Raw genomic sequence first — 21,465 nt, 5'->3', positions numbered from 1 at the left:
GTGTCCTGCCATAACCACTAGAGGCACAATCCAAGGAAACCATCATCACTGATGCTGTGCATGACTCCGTTCGTTCTGGACTGGCATGGCCTGGGAAAGTGTTGAGCAGATCAAGTAAGGTGGGAAAAATAAGAAGGGGACATCCAGAAAGCTGTTTGACCACTGGAGGGGAAAGAGGGTGAGGGGGTGCCGACAGACCTGGCAAAACCATGGTCCCACATACATAAAACTGGTCCCTTCTGCTTCCTAACCTTCTGACTTCCACACTTAAATCCCTCACCAGGGAATTTTTCAGGCCTCACAAAGAAGTGAGAGGGCCCAGTCCGGGTGGGAGGGTGCCCCTGGACCTGTGTCACTCCTTAAAAAAGAATGAAGTAGAAAAACTTAGTCACAGGGAAGCAAGGAAAAGGGAGGGGAAAGGTGGGTACTAAGGGAAGATTGGGTGCTAAGTCCACCTTGCCTGTAAAAAGAACTCTGATGTGGCCTAAAGATCTAGGAAGACTCTAGGTCAGAACTCTCTCCTCTCCTGCCTACTCTGGTATCTCAGAGCCCATCCTTAGTTCTTTGGGCTCAGCATTACCTTCTCATGGCCAGAAAAGGAACCATGTAGGAACCTGGTTCTTTGACAAGACCCTGTAAGCCCCTCCCATTCACCTTTTCTCTTTTCTGGGTCCCCACAAACATTGATCAGTTTTTACAATATCCCAGTTTCCAGGTACAAAGATAAAAGGCAAGGCTCCTGCCCTGAAAAAGCTTACTGTATTTGGGTGGAGGATGGGAATATAGAGGCAGACGTGAAGACATAGTTTATATTGCACTTAGGTTAGTCTTTCTAGCTTAGAAGACCCCTGACCTTAGGGAAAAGTGTTATTTAGGTGTGAGCAGGGCAGAACAAGAGGAACTAACCTCTTCCCTTTTCTTTTATTTTTTGGAGCCTCTTTATTTCTATTCCATCACCTAAAATTACTTTCATTTTCTTGGTGTATATATACCTCCCCCATACCCTTGGCTCTGGCTGTGCCAGTTCCTCCCAGTCACCCTTCTCCTTACCGAAGCCTGAGTTTTCTTTCAGTCTCCAGCCAGGCACACTCCACTCATGGTAGCCATAGTCTATATTCTAGGACAGTGATGCCTAACATAAATATTACATTCTCTAGTATCCACATTTAAGAAGTGAAAAGAAACAAATGAAACTATTTTTTAAAAAGATTTTATTTATTTATTGGACAGACAGAGATCACAAGTAGGCAGAGAAGCAGGCAGAGAGAGAGGGAGGAAGCAGGCTCCCTGCTGAGCAGAGAGCCCTTGATCCCAGGACCCTGAGACCATGACCTGAGCTGAAGGCAGAGGCTTTAACCCACTGAGCCACCCAGGCACCCCCAAATGAAACTATTTTAATAAATCTTTTAATCCAATATATTTAAAATATTTCAACCTTCAAAATACTGAGATATCTTTTGTTTGTTTGTTTTTTTACTAAGTCTTTGAAATCCAGTGTATATTTTACACTTACTCAATTCTGACTAGCCACATCTCAAGTGCTCAATTACCACATGTGGCTAGTGGCTATTGTACTGAACAGTTTAACTAAAATTCTGCTTCCATGAGTGTACTTGGTAATTCTTCACTAAACAGTTAAGGCCCATCAGACAGAGGCATCACCATGTATTTACTTTAAGCCTCTGTACACCAAGTCCCTGAGAGAACAATTTTGAAGAAAAGGCCTGTAAGGTTTTAGCTAGAGTGAGCACTCCATTTAACTGTCAGACGTAGACAACCCTAAATTGATCCCAATCACAGATTGGGATTAGCAATCACAGATCCACAGTGCCTCATAGACACATTTAACCCCAAGTGTCTCCAAGGTTGTTCCCTGGCCAGCAGAACACCCACAAAAAAGACTTAACATTTCACTAATGGGACAGTACCTTCACAGAGCAGCCTGGAGGGGCTATGATGAAAGGGCATCCAGTCCTACCCCTCTGTTCCAACAGGGACAAGGCACCATTTGCTACTTGAGATTGAAAGGGGCTAAATGAATTTGGCACAGTATCAAACGCACTGTGTTAGATTCTGGTATCAACAATAATCACATGGGAGGGGCACCTTACTGGCTCTGTCCTAGAGCACGCCACTCTAGATCTCAGGATCCTGAGTTCCAGCCCTTGGGTTCCGTATGCTAGATACGGAGCCTACGTAAAATATATATATTTTTTTTAAGTAAAGGAGAGTCATACGGGAGAAAAATATCAAAAAATTTTCTAATTAAAACATTTCCACAAACTAGGAAAAGAACTACCTTTAACTGCTATTGTTTAAATAAAGAAACATGGGTATTCCATGCGAGAATTTGAAATCCATAGATGAGTTCATCTACTCAGAGTGAACCAAGAACCAGAGGCCCAGAAAAGGTAAGTGTTTTGCCCAAGGTCATCCAGCAAATCTGTAGCGGTGGTGATGAGCTCTGTATCCTTTCTACTATCCCTCTCCACACTATCTCCACTCACTGAAAAATATTTTAATTGGAGACACTGTGCCATCTCCAGGGTTCTCTTAAATTACCTGCAGAGGATGACCCACACTAGGAAGACCGGTCAGCGCTACCCCCAACTCTGACTTAGAGGTCAGCCACCCAGAAGAGGATGGTAGCGTCGCAATTCCCCACCTTCAGGATTCCCGGGCGGAGGAGGCTACTGGGGGCGGGGGCGGGTGTTCGCCAACTCCACACCTTCCGAAGCCTGGCCAGACCTGGCCCGGCCCAGCCCATTCGCGCCGCTGCGGCCCCGTTCCTGCAGCAGGCTGGGCCTAAGCCGTCAGCACTTACCGCGACGCAAGCCGGGAGACCTAAACAGAAGCCAGGGCCGCGAAAGCAGAGATTGTTAGAAACCTGCGTCCGGGAAGCGCGTGCGTGCGGGCGGCGGGTTAGTACCCAACGTGCCCGAAAGGACCCCGACCCTCTGGTTGGGGGTTGGCTTGCTGGGAAGAGAAGGCTCGGCCAGTCGGTCCCATAGGAGCGTCTCCACGCCTACCACCCGCCCCCGCTGCGCCGGTAGGATATGCCGCACTCTCCAGCGATCCCTGGGGCTTGGGCTCCCTCCACCCTCAGGGGTCTGGCGACGAACGGCTCCAGCCTCGCAGGGGTCGTTGGGAGGCTCGCTTCTGAGATCCCGTGTTTGCTGGGGGTCTCCCTGGGCGAGAGGACTTCCCAGGGCACTGGCGGTCCACAGCCTCCGCTGCTTCTGCGCCCAAGAAAGACAGCCTCGCGCTTCAAAGCTCTGCTGGGCCGAGGCTGCCCGGCTAGAGGCGCCCCCTTCGTTTTCCTTGCCGGAGTGTACGCCGGATAGGCGCGGGCACAGCGCAGCCTCCGGGCCCTGCGCACCCGGAACCGTTTCCGGGGCGGATGCTTTTTGTAGCTGACCCGGCGCGGTCGGTGACGCCAAGGCCCAGACGGAAGTGCGGGCGGAGGAGCCCGAGCCGGATCCGGAGCCCGAGCCGGAGCCCCAGCCGGGAGCAGGTCTCGGGGGCTCCGGGCTGTGGGAACCGCTGGGCCTGGCAGCGATGGCGACCTTGTGGGGAGGCTTCCTTCGGCTTGGCTCCTTGCTCAGCCTGTCCTGCCTGGCACTCTCAGTGCTGCTGCTGGTGCAGCTGTCAGACGCCGCCAAGGTGAGTCCGCCCAGCCTTCGCTCCAGACCGGAGCTCCTCCCCTCCTCCGGCCCTGCGGAAACTGAGTCTGTCAACCTGCTCCCTACCCATTCCTCTCCCAACCCTGCCGGCCCGACCCCTAGCTTCACAGCCCTTGCAACACCCCCATACTGCCTGACAGCACCAAACTGCCTGCTAGCACTCTAGCCCTCCAGCCCTGACATTGTGAGAGTCACTGCCCCCACTGCCACCCGTACCCCTGACACTACTCCCCTCTTTCCCGCCGGATACCCCGCCCCCGTCCCCAGCTCCACCCAGTCTTCACAGTGCCCACAGCGGGGACGCAAATCCTCCACCTCCTAGCCATTTCCCTTCCCAGCCCCGACAGCACCCACCTCAAACTTTACAACCTTTCCAACTCTGAGAGCCTTTAACTTTCCACCCTTAAGCTCCTTAAGTCTACCACCGTCCTCCACCTGCCTCACAGACAGCCCTCTTCCTGCCCCGCCCCCGTTGCCTAAATCAAAATTACTAGAAGCCCCCAACTCACGGAGATCTTCCCGGTTAGGAACTAACTCATTTCAACTCATCCCTGAACCAGTTCCCTTCCCAATGTAGGAACTTGCCTCTCCTGGCAGACTTCCTTGCCAATAGGACCTACACAAAGTCTCGCCAGCCTGATATTCCGACCTAACTCCCTCCAGGATCTCTTGGCCCCCTTTTTGCCTTCTTTCTTCTGGTATTTTAGTGGAGAAGGAAGGGTCCAAACTGCAAGGCAGGTAATGTTGTAGCCTTTCCCCCTGCTCCATTTCTGGGCCCTTCTCATGCCTCTTCATGCTACTCTTAGTCTGCTTCATGCTCCTACCCTCCAGACCTGCTCTGCCCTGGTACACATTTGTTCTTCCTTCTTGATGTGCTAGTTCCTTACTGGGGAAAACAGAAGGAATTCACATTAATATGATGGGAAAACAATGAAATTTGCATCTTTTAAGAATAGGAGCTTTAATCAAGAATATCTTTAAATACAGGGGCTGGGAAAGACAGGTTAAATGGGGACAGATGGGGGGGGGTTTGATCAGGAGTTCTTTTAGAAATCTTTCCTACCTCCCACCAGCAATAGGGACAACAGCAAGTATCCTGTCTTTCAAAACATTACTGGCATCCTCTGCATATCTCCTGTCATCACTTTAAGAGTGTATCGTAATGATGTATTTATCTGACAGTCTCCATTACTAGGGTGTGTCCTCATTACTGGCAGTGACCATGTCTTACACTTATCTGAATCCACTTCATTGAGCACAAGGTCTAGCACTGAACAAATGCTCACTAAGTGGTGGCTGAATGAATGCGTTGTCAACAGCTCTGCCAGACATAGCACCATATATAGGAACAGTAGGCCTTGTCCTCTGGGGACTAATGAGCCATTTGCCTTCTCAGATAAATTCCCCTTTGCTGATGAAGCTTCTCCTAGTCCCTGTACTGTTATGTTTAGTCACCTCTTTCTCCACGTCTTGAAACTTGCTTTATCAGTACTTATCCTCTCTGTCTACCAGGGATTAGAAGCAAAGTTTCCTGGGAAGAGTAGGCCAAACTGATCTCAGACTTCAGCTACTTCCCTTGTGTACTTCCTTTCTAAATATAGCTGAATGCCTCTACAATTTCACCCTTCTGTAGAGTTCTGGTAGGACCCCCTTTGTCCATATTAGTGCCATTCTACCGAAGGGTGAAACGATTGTGATTAGAATTGTGACTTGTTTTGAGAGTAATTTGTAGTTTGATTATTCCTCATCCTTTTGTAATCAGATTCTTATTTGCAGGCACAGTTATTTGTCTACTGTGTCTTTTTACTGGCAGGTAGCTGGTGATAACATTAGCACAGTTGGACTGTCACGTGACCTACAAATGTCATTAATAAATCACAGATCACGTACAGGTATTATTTCAAAATAATTTTATGTAATATGTATGCAGATTCATTAGCATTACCAAAAAGAAACTGTGGCTTTTATAAATTTCTGTCTGTCAAAATGAATTGTTTTAGAATATTTGACAGCGGATGCTTAGCAAAATGTATATGGTGCAGTTTTTTAAAATATTGTTGCTAACCTGTTAACAAGCTATACTAAGTTTCCATTTTTGTTGCAGAATTTCGAGGATGTCCGATGTAAATGTATCTGTCCGCCCTATAAAGATAATTCTGGGCATATTTATAATAAGAACATATCCCAAAAAGATTGGTAAGTATTCTAGATTACTGAATTGCCTGTCAGATTTCTTTTTGTGATTGTCTTTGTTAGCCCAGAATGTTCATCCAATGTATTGTTTCCTTTTTAAATACAATTGACCCTTGAACAACATGGGGCTCAGGTGTGCTGAACCTGACACAGTCAAAAATCTGCAAGTAACTTTTGACTCCCCCAAAACTTAGCTCCTAATAGCCTACTGTTGACCAGAAGCCTTACCAATAAAACAAGCAGTTGATTCACACACATTTTACATGTTATATGCATTATATACTATACTCTTACAATAAAGTAAACTGGATTAAATGTTACTAAGACAATCATAGGGAAGAGAAAATACATCTGCAGTACTGTACTGTATCTACTGAAAAAATTTGCATACAAGTGGACCCATGCATTTCAGCCTGTTGTTCAAGGGTCACCTGTATTTCTTTTTAAGTGTGTCAAATTCCACTTCTATTTGAAAAAGCGAGAGTAAGGCACTGAGTATGTGACATAAACATAAAGGAATATAGCCAAAACACTAAGCCCCAAGTAGGGAGGGTTTTGTAATGGAAGGAGCTGAGTTTGTGGCACCTACACTGGCCATAGCTCTCTTCCTGTGCCCTCTTAAATTTTAGTCTCTCTTGCTTTTCTGTGGAAGGTAAGCAAGCCTCCTTTATCTGGGTTATACTTTGCACAACTTGTAGGTTTTAATGATATATTGTCAAATATAGGAGACTATGTTTAAAAGTGTCAAAAGGAGGGGCATCTGGGTGGCTCAATCATGAAGCGCCTGCCTTCAGCTCAGGTCAGGATGGGATCAAGCTCCACATCAAACCCCACATCAAGAACCACATCAGGCTCCCTGCCCAGCAGGGAGCATGCTGCTCCCTCTCCCACTCCCCCTGCTTGTTTTCCCTCTCTCGCTGTCTCTCTCTCTCTCAAAAAATAAGTAAAATCTTTAAAAAAAAAAAAAAAATTCAAAAGGCTCAGGAAGGAATGGGAATGAGCCACGTATATCATCGTTTCCCTGTTGGTGTGCTGTGGATTTACCTATATCAAGAAGTTGCTCCCTCAGCCCTTGGAGTATCAAGCAGGCCTGTGATGACTGGGATCTTGACTCACTAGTCACCAGCAGCCTTCTCTATTTATGGATCTTACAAATGATAGCTTTTCTACATACAGCATAAAATGATTGGGAAGCAGTTTTTTTTTAAGATTTTATTTATTTATTTGACAGAGAGATCACAAGTAGGCAGAGAGAGAGAGAGGAGGAAGCAGACTCCTTGCTGAGCAGAGAGCCTGATGCAGGGCTCGATCCCAGGACCCTGAGATCATGACCTAGGCAGAAGGCAGAGGCTTAACCCACTGAGCCACCCAGGGGCACCGAAGCAGTTGTTTTGTAGCAAAATGGATGGGCTCCTTCTCATGTTATTGCGATGTTTTATGGTTTGTAAACATGATAGAATATTGCTGGGGTAGGCATATAAGAAAAATAGCTCCTAGTGCTTGGAAATTTTACATGTACCCGATTTCATAGCTAAATAATCAGCAAAACTTTGAAAGCAAGATTAAATTCATTTGGTTACAATATTTCAGGTTGACCTTGAAAAAGAAAAGGCAGCCTTTGAGCATGTTTCTTTTCTTTTCTTTTCTTTTCTTTTTTTTTGAGCATGTTTCTTTTTTCTGATGCCATTTTCTGTTCTTCCAATGGTATATATATAGTTCAATCTGATATTAGATAAGCGTATTCTTGAAAACTTCTTCTGAACTTCTGTGCTCCACTTTAAATTGTCTCACATTAAAAAGTGATTTAGGGCGCCTGGGTGGCTCAGTTGGTTAAGCAACTGCCTTTGACTCAGGTCATGATCCTGGAGTCCCAGGATCAAGTCCCACATTGGGCTCCCTGCTCAACAGGGAGTCTGCTTCTCCTTCTAACCTTCCCTCCTTCATGCTCTGTCTCTCTCTCAAATACATAAATAAAATATTTTTTAAAAAGTGATTTAACTATATTCTTATAGATTTTATATCATCAAGTTACTTTTATGATACAAGAAAGCTCATATAAGTTTTTAAGTTATTCCTATACATTTTCCAAATACACTGAGCACTTATAATTAGTTTAATCTATTATCAGGAATAGAATGTGATGTCTATTATTTGAGTGGCAGGTGAATTCACTGTTCAAGTATTTAGCGCTAATCTTTTCACTGACTTTTTATAATTCCAGATTCAGACGGAACCATATGGCATTCACTCTGGCTTTTGGTCAAAATAGGGAGCTTTGAAAAGAAACAGTTGAAACAACTTTGCGATTTTTTCTTTCCCCTCTCCCTTGCTTCCTTCCTGCAGCTCAGCCTTTTACTGGAGATAAGTTCTCAGCTGTTAACTGGTTTCAGAAGGGTAAGCAGGTTATGATCAATCAGGGTGTTATGACTTTACAAAGCCTCCGATACCTGTTTGGTCCTAGATACAGTTTTACCTTCTGGCTTCCATTTTCTCCCATTTTTAGCTTTAATTCTTTATTGACTTATGCTGTCTGACAGAAGGAAAGTTTGAGTTCTGTGGTTTGTGTTTGGAGTGTGACGTTAGCTGATGATAACCTTGTTTTGGCACTAGGGGGAGGTGTTGCCTAGTTTTCAGAGTGGTTGAATTCTGTGTCTAGGTTCTGTGTTTTTGACTAGCCAGCCAGAACCAACCTTCCTCTCCCACAGTACACAACTTTTGCACAGGGCTCAGTATCTCCTTGTTATTAAACTATATCTGTACTTAAAAAGAAACACTCAATACTCAACACTTAGTTCCCCCAAGTAATTCCTAGGTATTATTATGGAGGCTCTGAAGCTGAAATGGGAAACTAGGAGGTAAGTCTTATTTTCCTGAGGTTCAGAGAGCTACAGGAGAGCCAACCTAGGTGGTAGGAACCCTGGGTTCTGGTCTTTTTAGCTTCTAATCTACTCTGTGACCCTGTGCAGGTGGCTTCTCTGGAAGTGTTGGCCTGGATGACCTCTGTGATTGAATGGGATTTAGCTTCCTCTGTCCATTTCATGCCTGTATCAAGTGGGATACATTTCTGGTTTTGTTATATGCTTGGAACAGATAAAACAAACTTGTATGGTGTGAGTGTGGAACCTTACATACTACCAGTTGAGGCTTATTTTTTCATTAGTATCTTTGTTAAAATCAAATTACCTGTTAGGGATAACTGATTGAATTTTTATCATTTATGCCATTTTGGGTTTTCTCTCTTATACCATGGCTCAGAAGGAGCAGGACATGAAAAAGTAAATTTTGCCAGGCAGAGGGAAAGATGTAGCTTAGAGCATTGGGTGCCCCTAAGAAAGATGTGGGGAATGAGACAGGATCCTATCATGGTTCTTCAGACAGTCAGAAGTGCCCGAGGGAGAGATGACAAAAGAAAATTACCCCAGCAGTTGACGGGACAGGAGAGTTTTGCCTATTTTTGCTGAAAGTGAACAGAGTAATAGGCTCTTAATAGTTGGGGAAATTAATAATTTAATTATTTCCTAGAATTGGCAGGTTTCTGGGAAAAGATTTGGGGGGGGAGATTTTTTTTTATAGAGTTGCTTTTTTCATAAGCCATAAATAAGTGGCCTAGAAAATGGGGAAAAAATAAAGAACATCCAACAACAAAAACAGTTAGCCTTCTATTATTTTTTATATACTTCTTCTGGGTAATCAGTTTTCATTTTTAAATATTTTTGTTGTCATAATCCTATTTCTCCATGTTTTCAATAGGCTTTTGCTCATTTAGAAAGATAATTTTTTTAAAAAAGTAATTGTTTCTTATTGCACTTTTGACCTGTTTCCAGAGTTTCAGAATTTAGCAACTGTTCAGTGTGATTAGCCAGGCATATACCACTCTGTGGCAGTTAAGATTGATGTTAATTCATAAAAGAGATAATCTTATATTTGAGCAATGCCCCAAGATACTTTAAATCATTTAAAGCAATTTTTTCTTGGTAAATGAACAAGTCTAAATATAACTTGATGTGCTAAGTAGGTTTTGAACCCATCTGAGATTTTTCAGGTGCATTTTGTAACTGTTAACAGCAGCACTTTTGGAAATAGCTACTACATATGTGTCTTTTTGGTTCTTAGACTGTTAAATCTCACCAAATTGTTAACACTGAGGGAGCAAATGATTTCACTTCCCTTATTATTTGTTCCTTAAATTCTTAAGTTCAGTGATTATTCTGGATCTCATGAAAGTTTTGATCAATATAAGTAGAAAATCCAGGTAGGCCAAACAATATTCTATCCTCATTTTTTCAGCGATTGCCTTCATGTTGTGGATCCCATGCCCGTGCGCGGGCCTGATGTAGAAGCATACTGTCTACGCTGTGAATGCAAATATGAGGAAAGAAGCTCTGTTACGATCAAGGTAAATAAAAAAATTTCATCTCATCTGCTTCTGGAATAGTTTTTTTTTTTTTTTAAAGATTTTATTTATTTATTTGACAGAGAGAGAGAGAGAGAGAGATCACAAGTGGGCAGAGAGGCAGGCAGAAAGAGGGGGAAGCAGGCTCACTGCTGAGCAGAGAGCCCGATGCGGGGCTCGATCCCAGGACCCTGAGATCATGACCTGAGCCGAAGGCAGAGGCTTTAACCCACTGAGCCACCCAGGCGCCCCATTGGACATCTGAATTCTATTTCATTCACTCAATCACTGTTCTTCCCTTTCATCCCCACCATCCACTAACCCCTTCCTTCCTTATCCCCAATACCAGCCCCATAGGAACCGTGGGTCTTTTCTTTGCCTGCCTCATTGAGATGCTCTGTCGATTGCTTAGGACATATTACGTGGATGTGATATGTGAAATGGCACAAAGTGCCCTGCGTGTAATTAGCATATCCTGAAAGATATCCCAGCTTTTCTATGAGCCACATATGCCAGAAGCTGGTGAGAGCACAGCATGACTAAGCCCTTTTCTTCCTGTCCTCTCAACCCTTGGCAGGGGATGGAGGTGGGAATGAATAAATATATATATATATATATATATATATATATATATATATATATGGACTATTCTAGAAATATTATTTCTGGATTCTAAGATTTCCTTTCTTTATTTTTAGGAAATAGAATGTAGATCACTCTCGTCACCATTTGTACCTCTAATGGATTCAATTACTTTATTTTGGTGACTAACAGTTCTTCTCCCCAATATTTTTATATGGAGCTTCCCATTCATTTCCCCCTGAGAAAAGGCCTGTGGGGAATCGGGTGGTTAGCTGTAACAAAGATTTCTGTGGGAGAATTCCTGCTCCAGCAGGGTGCTGTCCTGTAGAGAAATCCTCACTGTACTTTTTTATTTTTCAGCTAAGTTTTTGATGTGTAATTTATAGACTCTAAAAGTCACTCATTGTAAGTGTACAATTGAATAAATTTTAGGAAATTTAAGACATTCCCGTCACCCCAAAAAGATCCCTTATGCCCATTTACAGTTAATCTCATTTCCTCCCCTAGCCTTAGACAGTCACTATTCTGCCTTGTGTCTCTACAGATCTGAATATTTCATGTAAATAGACTCATACAACATGCAGTCTTCTGTGACTGGTTCTTTTTGGTTAGCATAATGTTTTTGAGGTTTATCCATGTTGTAGCAAGTTATCAGTATTTAATTCCTTTCTGTTACTGAATATCATTTTATTATATGAATATAACATTTTCATTATCCATTCATCAGTTGATAGACATTTGGGTTATTTCCAGATTTTTACTATTAGGAATAATGCTGTCATAAATATCTGTGCACATATCTTTGTGTGGATATATGTTTCCCTGTCAGGTAGATTCCTTAGAGAGGTAAGTTTATTTTAACCTTTTAAGAGATTGCCAGATTGTCTTCTGAAATGGTTGTTCCATTTTACATTCCCACCAACAATGTGTGAGGATTCAGTTTGCCACATCCTTGCTAACATTTGGTACTATCTTTAGTTATAGCCATCCTAGAAATGGGGGGAGAAAGGTGTCACACTGTACTTCTTCACAGCATACAGATTAAGATCTCAGGAAAATCACTGGCCTGAAATGTGTTTTTGTATATCTAAATTAATCTTTAAGAGTATTCTGTGGAAATTCATCTGAATTACATTTTTTGTTAGGGTGTTAGGGTTCTTTTTTTTGTTGTTTTGTTAGGGTTCTTTTAAGATATCTAAACACCATGCTGCTGAATCTAGGACACTGTATTCAGGTCAAAAAAGAAAACTGGTGTGTGAGTAGTGGTGACAAATGATTTGCAGTAGGTGAAGATGGAGTTTTAAAGACTCATAATAAGATCCCAAAGACAAAATGCTCTCTTTTCTCTTTTTCTTTAAATAATATTTTGGTGAAGAGTTGAGTTTATGTTGGAATCTGGTTTGTATAGAAATCCTATATGCTTAGCAGAAAAATCAGTCTTCACTGTGGTTTCACTATTATTACACAAAATTCTGATTTCTTGGCTTGAATAGAGATGTAACTTACTTTCAACTTCCTTCAGGTTACCATTATAATTTATCTCTCCATTTTGGGCCTTCTGCTTCTGTACATGGTGTACCTTACCCTGGTTGAGCCCATACTAAAGAGACGCCTATTTGGACACTCACAATTGATACAGAGCGATGACGATGTTGGGGTAAGTACTTGGCATGCCTCAGCTGGTGTATGGCCAATCTCTGTCACCATCCGATATAAAGAGCAAGTGAAAAATAGTTACATATAGATGTTTCTGTGCTAGGGCAGATCTTCAACTAGGGAAGCTAAGGACTGTTCTAATTTTAGTATGTCTCTTCATGAGGAAATTGCTCTGGATAGCCATCAATATGGCAGTCTAAATTGATGATCCTTGGTGACTGTGCTGTATAAGGCTTTGCCCTTTAGTATCAAGGGCACAATTTTCATTGCCTTTCCATGTTTACACTGAGAAAAGCTTCTGAGATAGATTTCTCCCCAAGCTCCTGCCTGGATACTGTTCCTGGCAACATGACCAAATATATAGAAGGCAAAGAGGCTTTAGTGAAGGGAAGCATGAAGACAGTGTTCTTTTCTTAATGAAGTGCAGCTTGATAACCTGCTGATGTTTTATATTTCTTTTCTCCTCCTTAAAAAAATCTGCGATCTCTAGAGAAAAATAAAACCATCATTCCCGCTTCTCTTCTTTTCTTAAAAACACATTTCTATTTATACATATAATTGGTTTAATCAGTGTGTAAATTGTTTTAGGGTTTCCTTTTTGTATTAACATTACTTCATTCAAAAATGTCTGGTAATTTAAAAAAAAAGATGTCTGGTAATTGACATAGTCCACAAAGTTGTTATTCAGTATAGCTTAGAATTCTGTTGTTTTATCATTAACCTCTTTGGGCCTATTTTCAAATTTTCCAGTATTTTATTATTCTATATATATAATTATTTTTAGAAATTACTTTTTATTTTGGATTACTTTATTGGCCTACGTTCCTTAAAATTGATAAAATTCAAGAGTTTCAAGAACCAATTCTAAAAGCTAAACCCAGGGTGAACACTTGCTTACTATAGTCAAAAGTTCTTTTATCTTGGAATGGCTTGTGGACCTGTTGAGAAAAGATGGGAAGAGGGAATTCTCACTGGATGGCTTGAGTTATTACTACAAACAGAGCCTGCTTTTTGATCAATATATTGTTATCATACAAATATCAGTTATGAATACTCATCTTATTCAGGCAAGATTTGATTTATGTTTTGTCAAGAACTTATAAAGATACATTTCTGCTTGCCTCTTTTTTCCTTGCTTCCTTATGAGTTCGACCAACACATAATGAGTTGGACCTGTATCAGGTCCTCTGCTAGGAACTAGGAATAGGGAGATGAACAAAACAGAAACAGACATGTGAAAGAAATGACTAATTATAGTATGTTTCCACATTTTATTTTTAATCGTGTAAGAAATGCCGATTTGTTTTTGAAGAATTCCAGGAGGGGATTATTGATAGGCTGGGAGAAAGGTCAAGACTGGAGATCTGTTGTGGTCAAAAACTAAGCATATGGGACAAATAGGGAAAGAGAGCTAGAAGGACAGGAGGTTGTGTACCAGAAGCATTAGAGTCTCCAAAACTGTTCTCATGTCACTTCTCATTCACATATGACAGATTTTTCTCAGCCTCAACAACACTGACATTTTAGGTTGGATAATTCTTTGTTGTGGGGGGTTTCCTGTTCATTGTAAGATACTGAGCAGCATCCCTGACCTCTACCCACCTGATGCCAGTTACCCCTGTCATCCCAATCATGATAATCAGAAGTGTCCACAGATATTGCCAAATGTCCCTGGGGAACAAAATCACCCCCAGTTGAGAACTAACATATGAAAATGTTATGTATCAAAAGCCACATAAACTATTTCTTAATAGGCATATGGATAGATAGAAAGTCTGACTTAAACTATATCCTTTACAGTATTAAATATTTGGTTCCTGATTTTAGAAATAATATTAATGTAGTGCACATAGAACATAAAAGAAATGTGTGCACAAATATGTAGATGAAAACATGTAGGAAAGACATTTGATTGGTGGGGTCATGTGCTTACTAACCATTTTGTTCATCAGTAATCGATTCTGTGTATATATTAACTGAAAACATTATCTCTGAGAGTCCTGACTCTGGGCTATCTATTGAATTGATTCTGGGCAGAGAGAGGTTTTCTAACCTCTAGCTGTGAATTTCTGGTAACAACTCTGTACAAAAAAAGTTAAATTTAAATTCCTACAGTTGTTGCTTATCTTAACATGAGAATTCTTGACTGTTTATCTGCTTTTAAAAATGTCTTTGTTAAATTCTCAGTTACATTCTTTCATTTTTGTTCACTGTAGAGCATTTTAAATCAAGTGAGAGGGGCACCTGGGTGGCTCAGTGGGTTAAGCCGCTGCCTTCGGCTCAGGTCATGATCTCAGAGTCCTGGGATCGAGCCCCGCATCGGGCTCTCTGCTCAGCAGGGAGCCTGCTTCCTCCTCTCTCTCTGCCTGCCTCTCTGCCTGCTTGTGATCTCTCTGTCAAATAAATAAATAAAATCTTAAAAAAATAAAATAAAATAAAAAAATAAATCAAGTGAGAGGTAGCACAAATAGTTAAGAAACTCACTGCAAGTAGTCACAATATTTATCCTATCATGTATCCATGACACATCATTGCTATTATCAAAGCATTGCATTAAAACATGTTTTGTGTTTATTGTAATTTTATCAGGTGTAAAAAGAACAAACATATAAAAAGGGTAAATCTCTATTTGCATTCTTCTAGCACCCATGACCACGAGCAGCTAGTTCATTCTTGTTCTGATAGATGGAAAATGGACCAAAAGGATTAACCAGTTTGTTTAGTCCTTTAAATTTGTTCGTTAGGAAAGTTTTTCTCCCTCTACCTTGAAGGGTAGGCAACAGGTCTATGAAATTGAGAGCTGCTCTCCTGTTAAAGTACATCCTTCTTCCCAGTCTTGTTTATGTCAAAACAAACTAATGGTAATACTATTTTATATACAAGTTCATTGAAGCACTGTATTCCCATAGAGTCATTTTAATCTTCTTAAACAAAATCAGTGTGTTGAGATGATATGACACCAAGTCAAGGTGAGGTGAGCTAAGTCTTGTGTTCATTTGTTAGATGACCTCGGATCGGTTTATTTCCTTATGGGAAATCAAGTAATCCAACAACTTTAGCCTCCCTCATTCCTGACTTTTATTTTCTTAAATCTTTGAAACATTTTGAACTTTATGAAATTGTTTTTACTATCTTCATTTGTAAGGTTAAAATTTTTAAAAATGGGTCTTCCTCTTTCCCTGTCTTGTAACAGTTGTTACCTAAATTAAGGGAAAAGTTGAGGAAATTTCAGTAAAGAAGGCAGGGAAAGATTCCTTATAGAAAACTTTTTGAAGTCTTTGAAATGTAGACATTGTATAAGTGAAAGACAACCAGGCGTTGTAGTTCCATGAGTTAAAGTTGTATATATAGTTATGTGGTTGTGCATAGCTTTCTACAGACATGCTGACTCCTGCCTTGGATGTATAATAGAGCTTTGGCAAACATGCATGCAAAATAATATTTCTTTCTTTGAGGCAAGGTTTAATGTAAGAGGTACAACTTGTTGACTTGGATCCTATTTTGGAACATTTAGAAGCTTTGCTAACACAGGGTCCAGGAAAAAGAGATCAAGGAAAGGGTAAACAAAAGCAATAAATTAGTATTGAATGCTTTTTGTCATTTAGGCAGCTGTGTTTATATCTCTTTCATAGATAGATTAGCATGGTGGTTTCCTGTGTCATGACTACAAACATCAGTGGCATTGGTTTACTTTGACCAGGATAGGTTGGTTTTGGGTAACCCTTCAATATCCTCTTTCTTAAGGCAGCAACTCACATGGAAGCCCCTGAGTGCTCAGCAGTGAAAGATTCAGGTGTTCATCTAATAAAAATGCTCAAGTAATAAATCCTTACTGTCCTTGGTAATAGAGGGTGATTGTAGCTCTTGAGTTGCGTCTCTTCATTACAGATTGGAGGAGAGGGAAATGTAAAGGATTTTGGAAACCAGTCCATTTAGTGTGTGTGTTAAAGGTGCAGGGAAATATTAAAACCAGTCAAGATCAGACCCATCTCCCAGTGGTGAATGTGGCTGGCCCTAAGCTGACAAGTAACAATTCTAATATAACGGGAGTCAGGAAATTAAAAGACAAGTCTTTCCTCTGCCAGATTAGCTATATAGTATTGAATACAGCAAGGAAAAGCTCTACTTTCCATATCTGTAACATGTGAATTTTAACATGAAAGTAGATTTTCTTTCCCCTACCTGTCAGGGAAGGCTGGTCTTTAACATAAATGACCACTGTCTTTGTCTTGGTGCTTGCTTCTTATGGGAAATGTCTTTGGAAATGATGACTCATGGAAACATTTCACAAATACCTTCTCATCACTCAAGCTACTTGAACCACCCATTTCTGTAGTTGAGTTCATTCTACTTCTGGCACTTGAGTGCCTGGGAGTCCTTGGCCCAAGAGATGGTCTGTTTGTAAAATCTAGCTGCCCCTATCTCTGGCTGGATAATTGCCCTTTTGTGTGTGTTGTACCCTGATAATGCCATCTCTGATGTTCACCATTCCTGGACTTGCAGGACCACCAGCCTTTTGCAAATGCTCACGACGTGCTGGCCCGCTCCCGCAGTCGAGCCAATGTACTGAATAAGGTAGAGTATGCACAGCAGCGCTGGAAGCTTCAAGTTCAAGAGCAGCGAAAATCCGTCTTTGACCGTCATGTTGTCCTCAGCTAACTGGAAATCAAATTGAAGGTGTTTAGAAAGAAATGAGGCAGACAACTGAAAAAAATAGACTGAGTTTTCCTGGGTTTTGTTTTACTACCCTGTTGAGTTCACTAACTCTTGCTGGGAAATTCAGAATTGGAAACAAAAATGTGCTTGGTATTTTCTTTTCTTGTTAACGTATTAATACAGACATTTTTAAGAGCACACACCTCAATGTCGGCCAATTAACCTTCTTCCTATTTGTGACTTTTACTAATAAAAATAAGCCTGCCTATAAATTATCTTGAAGTCCTTTACCTGGAACAAGCACTCTCTATTTCATCACACAGTTTTAACTTGGTTTTCAAGATAATTTTCAGGTGTTTTTTTTGTTGTTGTTTATTTGTTTGTTTGTTTTTCTTTCTGGCAGGGGAGGGCAGGGATGCTGGGAAGTGGTTAACATAACTTTCCTCAAGTCACTTTACCAAACAAGCTTTTGTAAATAGATTCAACATTCTATTTTCAAGTTTCATTTCTATTTTGCAGTGTAGCCAGCCTCATCAAAGCCCTGACTTACCCATTTGAATTTTGCACTGACTATATTATCTAGGTATCTGGTTGGCCTGTGACTGCACTTCATGGTAAAGTGGATCTGAACTACCTGGTGGCTCTTCATAAAATGCATATTTTCTTCATGTACTGTGATGTCTGATGCAATGCATCCTAGAACAAACTGGCAATTTGCTGGTTTACTCTACTGACTAAACATAGTCCAGTGTGTGTGTGGTCTTTCTCATCTTCTAGTGTCTCTAAGGATGAATCCTAAGAGCTTGGACACTTGCAATAAAGGAATTTTCTTTGAACCCCAAGCATCTCTGGATTGGTGACATACACACATTTGTCAACGTTTCCGGTCAGGTGGGGAGGCAGCTGTTTGAGCTCTAGTGTGTGCAGCTTTGAACTAAGACTGGAGTTCCTTTCTGGGTGCCTCTCTCTGAGAGGTATAACAGTTATTGGATAACTGGCTTTTTTCCTCCTATGTCCTCTTTGGAATGTAACAATAAAAATAATTTTTAAAACACCAGTGTTTCTCTCCTCCTTTTTGCTGTATAATAAACTCAAAGATACAAAGACATTTGGTACCCTGTTATGAGACTACTGTTTTATAACAGTGTTTCATCATAAAATATCGGTACTAAATTATATGAGTGTGCATGTGCATGTGGAGAAAAAGGAAGAAAGTAGAAATGTATGGTACTTAGATGGGGCTCTGAAAGTATACAAGTATTATTTTGATGAACTGAGAGATTAAAATTCATGAAGAAAAAAATGCATGAAGGATGGCTTATTCAAAGAAATTCTTGGCAAAAAGTTATAAATAAATCACATTAAATTAGTAAGGTTGAGGTTTAAGGAGTTCTTTTTTTTTTTTTTTTTTTTGACAGAGAGAGATCACAAGTAGATGGAGAGGCAGGCAGAGAGAGAGAGAGAGGGAAGCAGGCTCCCTGCTGAGCAGAGAGCGCGATTCGGGACTCAATCCCAGGACCCTGAGATCATGACCTGAGCCGAAGGCAGCGGCTTAACCCACTGAGCCACCCAGGCGCCCCGGTTTAAGGAGTTCTTAATAGGTTTTTTGGTTAGTAAAAAAAAAAAAATTTAAACCAACAAACCAAACCTGAAATTACTGATTTTATTGTTAGTGTTTTTTTTTAAACAGATTTTTAAAAAATATTTATTTATTTGCTAGAGAGACAAGAGGGTGAGCACAAGCAGGGAGAAAAGCAGGCAGAGGTGGAAGCAGGCTCCCTGCTGAGCAAGGATTCCCAGGACCCTGGGATCATGACCTTAACCCCCAGCAGATGCTTAACTGACTGAGCCACCCAGGCATCCAGATTTTATTGTTAGTATTAAAAGATGTAAGTAAGTTCAACTACCAACCAAGTGGAATTTATCTCAGGTATTTAAGTCTAAGTGAACATTCAAAAATCAATTAAATCTATCACAGCAACAGGCTAAAGAAGAAAAATGACATGATTCTATTAATAGGTGCAAAAAAAAAAAAAGCATTTGACACAATCCAACACCCATTTATGATTAAAAACAAAAAAAACCCCAAAACTCAGTAAACTAAGAATAGAGGAGAAATCCTTTAACTTTATAAAGAATATCTACAGAAACCTATAGCTAACATCACACTTAATAGAAACAAAAACTTTCCTGTTAAGATGAGGAATAAGGCAAGGACACCCTCTCTCATCACCTTCTTTTCAACATCAAACTGCAAATTTTAGCTAATACAATAATAAGAAAAGGAAATAAAAGGTATGCAGATTGGGAATGAAGAAATAAAACTATCTTGTTTACAGATGACATGATTGTTTACATAGAAAATCCTAAAGAATTGACAAAACCCTAAAACTCCTGGAACTAAGTGATTATAAAAAGGTTGCAAGATGGAAGGTTAATATACAGAGGTCAATTGCTTTCCTATATACTATCGATGAACAAGGGAAGTTAGAAACATAGTACCTTTTACATTAGCACTCCCAGAATGAAAAAGGTATTAAATCTAAAAAAATATACATGAGGAAAACTACAAAACTGATGAAAGAAATCAAAGAACTAAATAAATGGAGAGAGATTCCCTATCCTTGGATAGGACGGCTCAATATTAACAAGATCTTAGTTCTTTCTAATGATCTATAGATTCAACACAATCCCAGCCAAAATCTCAGCAAGTTGTCTTGTAGATATCAACAAACTGATTCTGAAGCTTATACAAAGAGGCAAAAGACCCAGAAAAGCCAACAGAGTATTAATGGAAGAGAACAAGGTTGGAGGACTGATGCTAACTCCAAGACTTAACTATAAAACTACAGTAATCAAGTGGGTGTCAGTGTGATATTGACTAAAGAATAGACAGGTAGGGGCGCCTGGGTGGTTCAGTGGGTTAAAGCCTCTGCCTTCAGCTCAGGTCATGATCCCAGGGTCCTGGGATTGAGCCCTGCATCGGGCTCTCTGCTCAGCCAGGGAGCCTGCTTCCTCCTCTCTCTCTGCCTGCCTCTCTGCCTACTTGTGATCTTTGTCTGTCAAATAAATAAAATCTTAAAAAAAAAAAAAAAAGAATAGACAGGTAAACAGAACAGAGGGCCCAGAAATAGACCCATACAAATGTAGCCAACTGATCTTTGACAAAGGAACAAAGGCAATACAATGGAGAAAAGCCTTTTCTTTTTTTTTTTTTAGAGTTTATTTTATTTATTTATTTGATAGAGAGAGAGAATAAGCACTGGAGAGAGGCAGAGCCAGAAGGAGAAGTAGACTTCCTGCTCAGCAGGTAGCATGATGTGGGACTCGATTCCAGGACCCTGGGATCATGACCTGAACCAAAGGCAGACACTTAACTGCAGCCACCCTGGTGTCCCAAGAAAAGCATTTTCAACAGATGGTGCTGGAACCACTATACATCCACATTAAAAAAACAAAAAAAAAACAAAAAAAAAAAACAAAAAAAAAAAACAAGGCACAGACCTTAACACCCTTCAAAAAATTAACTCAAAATGAATTATAGACCTAAATGAAAGACATAAAACTAAAACTCCTAGAAGATAACATAGATGACCTTTGATTTGGTGATAATCTTTTAGATCAAAGACAAAAAACATGAATCATGAAAGAAAGGAATAATGATAAGTTGGAGTTTATTGCAATTAAAACTTGTACTGTGAAAGAATGTGAAAAAAATGAGAAGACAAGCCACAGACTGAGAGAAAATATTTGCAAAAGACATATCTGAAAAAGTCCTATTATCCAAAATATACCAATAACTCTTAAAACTCAACAATAAGGGGCACCTGGGTGGCTCAGTGGGTTGAGCCTCTGCCTTGGGCTTGGGTCATGATCTCAGGGTCTTGGGATCGAGCCCTGTGTCGGGCTCTCTGCTAGGCGGGGAGCCTGCCTGCCTCTCTGCCTACTTGTGATCTCTCTCTCTCTCTGTCAAATAAATAAATAAAATCTTCAAAAAACAAAAAACTCAACAATAAGACAACCTGACTATAAATGGGCCAAACACCTGAACTGACACCTCACCAAAGAAGATAGAGGATAATAAACATATGAAAAGATGTTCCACATCATGTCCTTAGGGACTTACAAATTAAAACAACAATGAGATACCACACACCACACCTAACAATGAGATACCACACACCAATTAGAAGAGCCAAAATTCAGAACACTAACAACACCAAATGCTGGTGTGGGTGTGGAGCAACAGGAACTCTCATTCATTGCTGGTGGGAATACAAAACGGTACAGCCACTTTGGAAA

At 40.7% G+C, this 21,465-nt stretch overlaps 1 protein-coding gene across 2 annotated transcripts; it reads left to right on the top strand.

Moving 5' to 3' along the window:
* The first annotated feature begins 3,429 nt into the window (after positions 1-3,429).
* Positions 3,430-18,217, top strand: TMEM9B (TMEM9 domain family member B). 2 transcript variants are annotated; one of them, XM_047692635.1, is made up of 5 exons: positions 3,430-3,663; positions 5,788-5,879; positions 10,164-10,272; positions 12,374-12,508; positions 17,011-18,217. In XM_047692635.1, exons 1-5 carry the CDS (start codon positions 3,559-3,561, stop codon positions 17,164-17,166), a joined length of 597 nt encoding a protein of 198 aa, XP_047548591.1. In that variant the 5' UTR covers positions 3,430-3,558; the 3' UTR covers positions 17,167-18,217. The 2 variants fall into 2 exon arrangements, with proteins under 2 accessions (XP_047548591.1, XP_047548592.1); XM_047692636.1 differs by lacking the exons at positions 3,430-3,663; positions 5,788-5,879 and adding an exon at positions 8,137-8,270.
* Positions 18,218-21,465: the final 3,248 nt, after the last annotated feature.

The sequence above is a fragment of the Lutra lutra genome, chromosome 10, assembly GCF_902655055.1.
Source record: "Lutra lutra chromosome 10, mLutLut1.2, whole genome shotgun sequence".
Lineage (NCBI taxonomy): Eukaryota > Metazoa > Chordata > Mammalia > Carnivora > Mustelidae > Lutra > Lutra lutra.
Note: the sequence above shows the minus strand (reverse complement) of the source record. Positions and strands in the feature narration are given on the sequence as shown.